The sequence below is a fragment of the Lepus europaeus genome, chromosome 1 (assembly GCF_033115175.1).
Source record: "Lepus europaeus isolate LE1 chromosome 1, mLepTim1.pri, whole genome shotgun sequence".
Taxonomy (NCBI): Eukaryota; Metazoa; Chordata; class Mammalia; order Lagomorpha; family Leporidae; genus Lepus; species Lepus europaeus.
The window spans coordinates 81,468,099-81,479,317 of record NC_084827.1 but is presented as its reverse complement, the minus strand read 5'-3'; the positions used below and the strand labels follow the sequence as shown (position 1 = coordinate 81,479,317).

Sequence of the window (11,219 nt, the reverse complement as noted above, 5' to 3'; positions counted from 1 at the left end):
GAGCAACAGCTCTTTATGGATCAGTAATAGGATGTCACTCACACAAAAGGGAGGCAGTCTCATTCCCATGATGACTAGTTCCAGGGATAGATTATGTTCTCCTGAATTCTGTACCAACCAGAAATTGCCTGGGATACTGAGCATATTTATGGACATGGGAATTTATTAAGAGGGACCTTGACAAATTGGAGTGTATCCAAATTTTTACATTCAAAAGCATAATAAGCGTTAAGAACATTTATTTTTGCCAGTAAAAGATAACTTGTTTACTACATTCTAATCAGAATATATGAAGTACCAGGTGGAATAAAAACATACCTAGTCTGAGTTGCTTCAAAGTTTGGATTTAGGAGTTGGGAAGCTGATGTTATTGAACATAAGAAGATGATTTTACCATCACAAAGCTTTATATTGCTATGAGTTACATCTCACAAAAGTGTGTCAGTAGTGGCTGACAGTCTCTAAATGATGCTAAAGAAAGAAACTGTGTAGCTCAAAGATTCTGGGCTATTATCTATGACAGCCCAGTTGTATTTAAATTCACTGATCTACCAATTTGCTTCTTTCAGCCTCTGATTCACTGATATCAAGATTAATTTAGCTAAACTTTAACTATGATATAATTTGATTTCCAGGATTGTGATTGATTTAACTAAATTGTTCAGATTTTATTTTATGTCATGTGTATAGATATAACCTAATAATTATAACAATTATTTCTCATGTATAGAAATAGAGATTAAAATCAGAAATCAAGAAAACTATATTTACAAAAATATTTTCAGACATATATTGTATTAAGAAGCAGTTAAACCTCTCTTAAAGATTCATGCATTCATTAACAAACACTGTTATAGGTAGAAGGTAACAAAACAAATGTGTCAGGACAACTCTGAATGATATGTGTTCGCATCAAGTAATTATTTTGGACATTAAATATTTAAAACCCAGTGGAGGGCCAGTGCCGTGCTCACTTGGCTAATCCTTTGCCTGCGGCGCCAGCACCCCAGGTTCTAGTCCCGGTTGCTCCTCTTCCAGTCCAGCTCTCTGCTGTGGCCCAGGAAGGCAGTGGAGAATGTCCCAAGTGCTTGGGTTCCTGCACCCACATGGGAGACCCAGAGGAAGTCCGGCTCCTGACTTCGGATCGGTGCAGTGCCGGCAGTAGCGGCCATTAGAAGAGTGAACCAATGGAAGGAAGACCGTTCTCTCTTTCTCTCTCTCACTGTCTATAACTCTCTCTCTGTCTCTCTCTCTCTCACTGTCTAACTCTGCCTGGCAAAAAAAAAAAAAAAAAAAAAGTTAAAACCCAGTAGAGCAGAAAAAAATGTATAATGTATAATCATATAGAAAATATTCTTAAATATATATAATGTTATAGAAATATTATACGTAATTGTTAAAATTTTCAATCATTAGCATGTAAATAATTTTGAGTTCTACAACATAAATATATGCATATAGTATATATATATGTATGAATGTATACATGTCTGATAAATTTCAAAGCAAATGTTTACCCTGTATACTTAGTATTTGTCATAGCAATCTTGGAGATAAAGTGAAAAATTATAGCATTTCAAGTGGACATCTTGTTATATTACATCAAAAAGGAGATCTGGAAGGAGTATTTGCTGTAAAAGTTCGGACATAGTTTGTGATGCCCACCTCCCATATTAGAGTGGCTGGGTTTGAGTCCCAGCTCTGTTCTTAATTCCAGCTTCCTGCTGATGGGCACCCTGACCTTGCTTTCCTTAACAGCTGTTTTATTTTAATCATTAGCTTTGACCTGAATACAAATTCAAGAGTATTATTCTTGGCAATTCTGTCAGGTATCATTCACATACATTTGGGGAAAATGTCAGCTGATAGATTTCTCTATTCCAAGAGGTGGGGGAAATCATCCATAGCTATTTTTCCTTATAATATCAACAGAACAAAGCAAGAAGTAATCTGTCAAATTCTGTGACAAAATGTAAATTGCTTAAAAAGCAAAATATAGACCTTATGTACTAGGAACCATTTGTACATTGGCTATAAAACAAATACAATGTATCTACCTATTCAGAGGGGAATAATAGCATTGAACTACAAAAAACTATTATTTTGATGAGAAGGATACTTTTACCCTTTAAAATAAATGTATTTATGGAAGTGAAATATGTTCTAACAAATAATGATAAATAAAACAATATTAATCAGTTATCACTTAAAAGCTACAAAGAAATTTTCCTGGAAGGAATAGCAAAAGTTTGAATAGTTATATATATTATTAGTAGCTAGAAGAATCATTCAAAATGCTTGTGGAAAATGGAATTAAAAGACAAATTAATTTTGGTGCAAAAATTTTTGAGATCCATACATACAAGTGATACTGAAAAAGTTCATGGAAATACATATTATTAAAGAAATCCAGGGATTTCCAAATTTTTGCACCACAAATGACATGTCTTTGAATTCCCTTGTCCATGAGTTTTGTTTTTAAAGATTTATTCATTTATTTGAAACGTAAAGGTACAGGGAGAGAAGGAGTGAGAGAGAGAGAGAGAGTCTTCCATCTGCTCGTTGACTACCCAAATGGTTGCAAGAGCCAAGGCTGTGACAGGCCGAAGCCAGAACCAGAAGCTTCTTCCCAGTCTCCCACATGAGTGCAGGGGCCACCTTCTGCTGCCTCCCAGGTGCATTAGCAGGGAGCTGGATCAGAAGTGGAGCACCCGGGACTCTAACTGCTGCCCATAAGAGATGTTGACACTGCAGGCGGAGGCTTAACTTTCTATGCCATAGCACCAGCCCCATCCATGAACTTTCTGAAGTGGCTTCATATATGTTCATATAAATAACTAATAAATGTCAGAAAATATATAGTAATAAAAATGAGAAACCCCAAAATAAGAATTTATTTATCTTACTATTATATAAATTTCCCTTTTAAATTGAGAACAAGAGGGGCCAGCACTGTGGCGTAGAGGGTAAAGCCGCTGCCTGCAGTGCCAGCATCCCATATGGGTGCCAGTTTGAGTCCTGGCTGCTCCACTTCCTATCCAGCTCTCTGGTATGGCCTGGGAAAGCAGTAGAAGATGACCCAAGTTCTTGGGCCCCTGCACCCACCTGGGAGACCCAAAAGAAGCTCCTGGCTCCTGGATTTGAATCCGCGCGTCTTCAGCAGTTGCGGCCATCTGGGGAGCAAGCCAGCACATGGAAGACCTCTCTCTCTCTCTTTCTCTTTCTCTTTCTCTCTTTCTCTCTCTCTCTCTCTCTCTCTCTCTCTCTCTCTCTCTCTGCCTCTCCTTCTCTCTCTGTGTAACTCAGACTTTCAAAGAAATAAATAAATATTTAAAACAAAATAAAGTGAGAGTGAGAACACTTTAAAATGTGATTTTCTATTAAATGTAAGCAAATCTCATATCATTTATCTTTGAAAATACAAATAATTATTATTTTCTTTAATTCAAATGATGAAGACAATTCTAGTAGAATTATATGACTTTGAATTATTGGGTGCAAAATGTTTTTTGTTAAAATCGGGTTATGGTTCATGGAAGAAATTCTCTTTTTTAAAACTTTTCTTAAATAAAAGCAAAAACAAAATTTCTGGGATAGGTATTTGGCATGGTAATTTATTTATTTGAAAATTTATTTATTTATTTGAAAGGCAGAGTTACAGAGAGAGAGAGAGAGAGAGAGAGAGAGAGAGAGAGAGAAATCTTTCCTCTGCTGGTTCACTCCCCAAATAGCCTCAATGGCCAAAGCTGGGTCATTCCAAAACCAGAAGCCAAGAACTTCTTCTGGGTCTCCCACGTGGCATCTTCCCAGGGAAGTTAGCCAGGGAGCTGGATCAGAAGTGGAGCATCTGTGCTCAAACTGGCATCCACATGGAGTACTGGTGCCATGGATGGCAGCTTTACACACTACCCTGCAGCTGACCCTGGCATGGTAATTTTAGATCCTACTTGGGATACCTGAATCCCTTATCAGAGTGTCTGGATTCGAGTCCTGACTCTAGTCACAGCTCACTACTGATGTATACTTTTTTTTAAAAAAAATATTTATTTATTTTTACTTGAAAGTCAGAGTTATACAGAGAGAGGAATGGCAGAGAGAGAGAGAGAGAGAGAGAGAGAGAGAGAGAGAGAGAGGTCTTGGCCACAATGGCCCGAGCTGCGCTGATCTGAAGCCAGGAGCCAGGAGCTTCTTCCAGGTCTCCCACGTGGGTACAAAGGCCAAGCATTTGGGCCATCTTCTACTGCTTTCCAGGCCACAGCAGAGTGCTGGAACAGAAGTGGAGCAGCTGGTTCTATAACTGGTATCCATATGGGATGCTGGCACTGCAGGTGGTGGCTTTACCTGCTACACCACAGCGCCATCCCCATGACATATACTTTGAGAAGAAGTTGGTGATGACTCAACTGGTTGGGTTCCTACCATTCGTGTGGGTGACCTGTATTGAATCCGGCTTCCAGGCACTGGGGTTGTGAGCCAGAGGGTAGGAGAATAGGACTTCTCTTTCTCTCATCCCTCCCTTCCTCCCTGCTCCTCTCTCTTCATCTTTACTTGTCTCCATCTCTTCATCCTTCTCTCCCTCTTACATAAATCAAAATTTTTTTGCAAAGTTTCCAAAAATTACTATAACATATGTTTACAGAATTGTATGTAATAGTAATATGTAACCATATTACTATGTTATAGTAACTTTAACCAAATTTACACTCAAAAATTAATTTTCCATAAGTATACTTTCATCCAAGTCATCTACTTGTTATGGTACTTGTGTAAGCCTGACACTAGACACAAATGGATTTTCCCATATACCATAAAAATTGAGATGCTTTATGTCCTGTTTACAATACCATTTCAGAGAAACTGCACAGTCCATAAAATTTTATTTTGCTTGTGCCAGATTATCCCTTAAGTACACATAGCTCTGTGTCTACCAGTCAGACTTCTGGGTTCCTGAATATAGATGATCAATGTGATCTAATCTCCAGCCTTCTCCAATGATGCCTTCTTATATCCTGTCAGATTTCTATTTTGGTATTTAAAATGTATTTTTATTTTTAATATGTATATATATATATATTACACATAAAATTGCCATTTAATGAGGTTTAAGTATGCAGTTTGATGATATTAAGCATCTGATTTTCTTTGGCCAAATGACGAGTACCAATTCCTCTTGCCTTACAAATACAGTGTCAAATCTTCTCTAGGTAAGTAATGTCACAAACTTAGATATCAAGATATATTCTTTAATTTCCTGACATACTAATGAGTTTGAGAAATTTAGAAAGTTCATTTTAACTGCTTGAGGATTACGATATAAAAGTTAGTGTAAATTGGCTGATTTAAATGAAGTTCTAAGAATGTTTAGGGATATGTTTCTTGTAACATGATCTGGGAAAACATATTTATGTTTGGAGCAATTTCAAGTGAAGTTGATGTTTCTTCATTGAGCCCACTCCAGGTAGTAAATAAATGTTTTGTATTTTTTTAAAAAAAGTTAGCCCTCAACTTATTTTCCACTGATTATTTAATAATATGAATAATGACATAAATAACTCTAATATTTTCTCAATAAATGCCAAGTTATTCAATCCTTTAAGATGAATGCTTAATATGCAAATTTCTTGAGTAGTAGTTGCTTTTAACAATTTAGAGTTCCTTCTTAACTCACCATCCTACTCAGTACTCACAAATTCCTTGATACAAAAGTTACTAAGTAGTCATGGCAAAGGTTAGAGTGATCATAATCATCTAGCCAGAAATAGTTTCATTTTTTGTGATGATGATTCTCATATGCTACTTTGGCAGAGACTGAGACTGGAACTGAAAGAAAATGATCAATCACAATTCCTCACCATTTTCAGGAATGCAAAACATATATAGGAGGGGTGTTTGTACTCAAATAGTTAACTTACTAGTTAGTTATAGGGACATATAGAATGTGGTAAAGATGCTGAGAAAAGATTTGATGATACAAATTTATTTGATTATTGAGAGACAGTAGAACATGTATTAAATTTACTGTATCTCCAAACAATATTAGTATATCTAAATATGGCATCAAATCCAATCGATAAATATTAACTGAGACTTACTATGTATTAATAATTGCAGTAAGTTTCTGTACTCCTATGGACTTTATCTAGACATCTTCACGTGCTTCCAGATTTCTCCTCAGTTAACTAAGAATAAAAATACTAGCATTTTTTTTATTTCTTTAAGGCTCCAATGAAGTAACATGTGATAATGTTAAAAATCTTCAAAGATCCACATAAAAAGTAATTCTTACCATTGTTAAAGTCTTCTAAGAAGGAAATATAATATGCTGGATTAAAAAAAAAAAGGAAATTTGGTTCTGTTTTTTGCTGCTGTCTAGCCACCTGGCTTTAGTGATGTCAATTATTTTTTTTGCTATCTTGCCAACCTCAGAAGATCAAAGGAAGATAGTTGAGAGAATTCTTTTTTAAATTTAACTTTACATAATGTATGAAATTGTTATTAAAGGTTAATTGCTGGGAGACAGAAAGATGTGACATTATCTGTTCTTAAGTGCTTTTCTTGCTTAGGTCGTGGCTAAAGGGATATTCAATACTAAAAGTCAGTGACAATGATATGAATTGATTATGCTCGTTTTTCTTTCCCCAGTGCAAATGCTGGCCTGGATTCCAACTGAAGGATGATGGTAAAACATGTGTAGACATTGATGAATGCTCTTCAGGCTTTCCCTGTAGCCAGCAATGCATCAATACATATGGGACTTACAAGTGCTTCTGTACAGATGGGTATGCAATACAGCCTGATAACCCAAATGGCTGCAAATCACTCTCAGGTATCAAATTGAACTTGCCCACTTATCTAACCTCAGTTACTCATATGAAGCCTGAATTTTATAGCCATTCTTATTGAATTCACTTCTCTTTGTATCTGAGACATCAAGATTCTTTCCGACTTCCTGTGATACAGGACTCTTTCTCTCTCTTATTACTTACACTCTACACATGCCACTCTATTTGTAATAACGATACATGATGGTCTTGGAATTATTAAGTGTTTTCTAGATTTTTGAGAGTACTCACAGAGAAAAAGAACTATCTCTAGGACTAGTTCCTTGTAGAGCACATGTTCTTGACAGCCAATTTGGCAAAACTATTACAGACCCCATTGTGACAATATTGTGCTATTTTTCTCTTCTCCCCTGTACCACAAACACTGATATGCATACCAGAGAAGAAGAGGTCCATAGCGATAGTGAGCAACAAAAGTAAAAACAAATCTTTATAGGGCTATTTCAGTTATTCCAAAATTAGTAAATTTGTGCTTATTATAAGCAGTGCTTAATTCTTTACATAAGAAATTTAATAAAGCATAGCCCATATCAAAAATATTTTTTAAACTTTCATTTAATGAATATAAATTTCCAAAGTACAGCTTATGGATTACAATGGCTTCCCCCCATAACTTCCCTCCCACCCACAACCCTCCCCTTTCCCGCTCCCTCTCCCCTTCCATTCACATCAAGATTCATTTTCAATTCTCTTTATATACAGAAGATCAGTTTAGTATATATTAAGTAAATACTTCAACAGTTTGCCCCCACATAACAACACAAAGTGAAAAAATACTGTTTGAGTACTAGTTATAGCATTAAATAACAGTGTACAGTACAGACAGAGATCCTATACGATATTTTTAAAAATTGATTACTTTTGTATGCAATTTCCAATTTAACACCAGGTGGGTTTTTTTTTTCATTTTCAATTATCTTTATATACAGAAGATCGATTCTGTATATGCTAAGTAAAGATTTCATCAGTTTGCACCCACACAGAAACACAAAATGTAAAAATACTGTTTTAGTACTAGTTATAGCATCACTTCACATTGGACAACACATTAAGGACAGATCCCACATGAGACATAAGTACACAGTGACTCCTATTGTTGATTTAACAATTTGACACTCTTGTTTATGGCGTCAGTAATCTCCCTAGGCTCTAGTCATGAGTTGCCAAGGCTATGGAAGCCCTTAGGGTTCGCCAACTTTGATCTTATTCTGATAGGGTCATAGTCAAAGTGGAAGTTCTCTCCTCCCTTCAAAAAAAAGTACCTCCTTCTTTGATGACCCCGTTCTTATTATAATCTAGAAGGGGAATAAAACAAATTAAGATGATGCAACTAATAGGGTACAGTTTAAAAACTTGTCATGGGACCCCAAATCCCATTAAGCTGGGTGATAATAATGTCGTCTTAAGTGTTAAAGTGATCATATTAAGTGTTAAAGTGAACATATAGATAGGATTAAGTATTAAAGAGATCATATAAATAGGATCAAGTGTTCAATAATTATAATAGACAGAATTAAAAAGGAGAGAATGTTCCAACATGGGAAGCAGTCCACACAGAAGGCTCATAGAATGTCAGTTGCTTTAAGTAACACACTCTGACCTCAGAATCAGCTCTAAAGGCTTCCTGGTCTGGGTGAACAGACTGTGAGAGCATTTCAGGCGTGGAAAGCCAAGACACTGTGGCAAAAGTTGTTCTACCTGAAGGCACTCTGTAAGATTTCAATAGAAAGAAGTGGCCATCAAAGAAGGATGTACTTTTATTTACAGGGAGGAGAGAGCTTCCACTTTGCTTATGGCTTTGTCTAAATATTGACTGGGTTTGTGGGTTCAAAAAGCTTCCATACCCTAGGCAGCTCATGTCAAGAGCTTCAAATGATGACTGACATCATACATAAGAATGTTAATTGTTAAATTAACAACAGGAGTCACTGTGCACTCACTCCCCATGTAGGACCTCTGACCTCAATGAGTTGTATTATGAGAATTAACTGTGATCCTTGTTCTCAAACAGATTTGTGTTTGTGTGTGTATGCAAATTGTTAAAATCTTTACTTGGTTTTAGAGTTGGTCTTCTGTGTACAAAGTTAATTGAAAATGAATCTTAATGGAAAATTGTACTGGAAAGAGAGGGAGGAAGAGGGGTGGGAGCATGGGTGGGAAGGCAGGTATTATGGGAAGAATAACTATATTCCTAAAGTTGTACATATGAAATTTGAACTCCTTAAAATAAATTGATTAATTAATTAAAAAATTCACATATCAGAGAAATATGTAATTTTAAAAGTAAAACAAAGAACAAAAAAGATATTAAAGAGGATCCTTATCCCTTTAATTTTTTTGAAAATAATAGATCAGTTGATTTTGCATCTAAATGTAGGCAATGACAATATTTGAAACATTAGATATTTTCTCATCTACTTTTTAAAATTTATATCAGAAATATAAATTTTGCTGCCAGTTTTGTGTAGCAGGTTAAGCTGCTGCCTGCAATGAATGTATTCCAAATGGACACTTGTTCCAGTCCCAGCTGCTCTACTTCCAATCCAGCCCCCTGCTAATGTGCCTAGGAAAGCCACAAAAGATGGTTCAAGTCCTCGGACCACCCAAGTGGAGACCCGACCCAGAGGAAGCTCCTAGGTCCTGGTATTAGCCTCACCCAGCCTTGGCTGTTGCAGTATTTAGGAAGTGAACCTGCAGATAGATCTGTCTCTCCCTCTCTCTTTGTAATTCTATCAATCAATCAATAATTTTTTTTTAAATAAGAAATATAAATTTTAAAATGACTTTTTAAATTTTTTGAAAGTTTGCACATTATGGAGGAAAAACCGCTTTTCAATTTTTTATTTCACTGTCATTTATGCTTGTAATATTTTTAAAAACAATTTGAGGATTATTTGGATCCCATGTGTTTTCTCCTAATCTACTTGCTTTTGGCCAACTTGCTGGTTGTTTATTTCATGATGCATTTTGTGGCATGAGACAAGATGAGATGAAATCTCTGAAACAACCAATTTTTACATACTTTAAAATTTTTATAAAGTATTGTATTGTGAAGATGAATGCTAATGATTTCAATCTGAATCTACATATACTATATATCCATGCAATAGTTTTCCATTATTTATAGCAATGGTAAGCTAATAATAATTTTGAGTATAAGCATAAATCTTTTTGCAAAAGGCATGAGTTTTTTTTTTAACTGAATATATTAAATTATAAGAACAAAATTGCCTAAGTATTGAGGTGAATTATGATTTGATTAAATTTATGTCAATAAATTTAGAGCTGTATTGACAGGGATGGCAAGGGCCCTTAAACTTGGAAATTAGCTCTGGATTGAGAAGAATTCCAAGCTTAAATTTGGTCTCAATAGAAAGTCAGAATGATTCATTGGGGCTTTTATCATGGATTATGGAAGATGATGTCCAACATAAGTGACAATATATGCTGAAAGATAATTTAATGCCTTATGTACCTGTGTTATATATTAACTTTGAAATTAAAAGACAAGAAGGCAGTAATAATTTTAAGTGAATTAAACAGGAGAATGACTAATAATAACAATAAAGTGTTTCCAATAAAAGCAGTTTGAATTTATAAAGTAACTGTCTTTTTAAAAATGTTTGAATAATTTCTAACAGTATAAAATTGCTTTTTTAGCACATAAGTGTATGAATGCATGTTAGAAAGAAATTTCTCTTAAAAATTGAACAAATTTTTACTGAATTTATCTAGTATTATATCATTTGAGGGTTTGACTAAGTTGTCTTTAAATAATCAAATATTTAAGGAAGTAAATATACTATGAAAAAGTTTCAGTATGTTGTGTTTAAGAGATCATTTTGTTTCTGAATAAATTTTGAAGAGAAAATCAAATTAAGATTTAGGGGTTCTTCTAATATGTTGAGCATGGTAAGATATTTATCAAGCTTTTTTCTAGATTCTTGACAAAAGAGGTACTAAAAAACATTGTCCAAGTTTATAGGAAGTGAATAAAGACTGTTGCAGGATTAAAAAATAAGATTCCTGAAAAAAGGCAAAACTAATTAACCAAGATTTTAGAACACAACACAGAATTTAAGAATTCTTAAGAGAATCATTGACATAGATGAATAGGGTGTAAGTGTCCAGTGAGACCCATGTTCTTTACCCAGATCCCCCTGAGAACACAAGTGGATAGGTTTCCAAGAATTTTCTGATTATATGAATGTTTAGCTATCTTTTAGATTGGTATAGATTTAATTATCTTTTTTTTCTGAAGTTAATTTTGAGTAAACATTGTAAAAGCAAATATTTTCCATGAATTCCAAACAAAATTATATGAATTTCCAAGAAAATGGAGGATAAGAGAAGGATGCACTTAGAATTATCTAGATT

At 34.8% G+C, this 11,219-nt stretch overlaps 1 protein-coding gene across 1 annotated transcript in view; it reads left to right on the top strand.

The window, feature by feature from the left end:
• The window catches only part of LRP1B (LDL receptor related protein 1B), a 2,136,850-nt gene that overhangs the window by 1,849,629 nt on the left and 276,002 nt on the right, over positions 1-11,219 (top strand). The window contains exon 56 of the mRNA XM_062186250.1: positions 6,643-6,826. Within this exon, the coding sequence (XP_062042234.1) occupies positions 6,643-6,826 (184 nt within the window). The remainder of the gene's footprint in view (positions 1-6,642; positions 6,827-11,219) is intronic.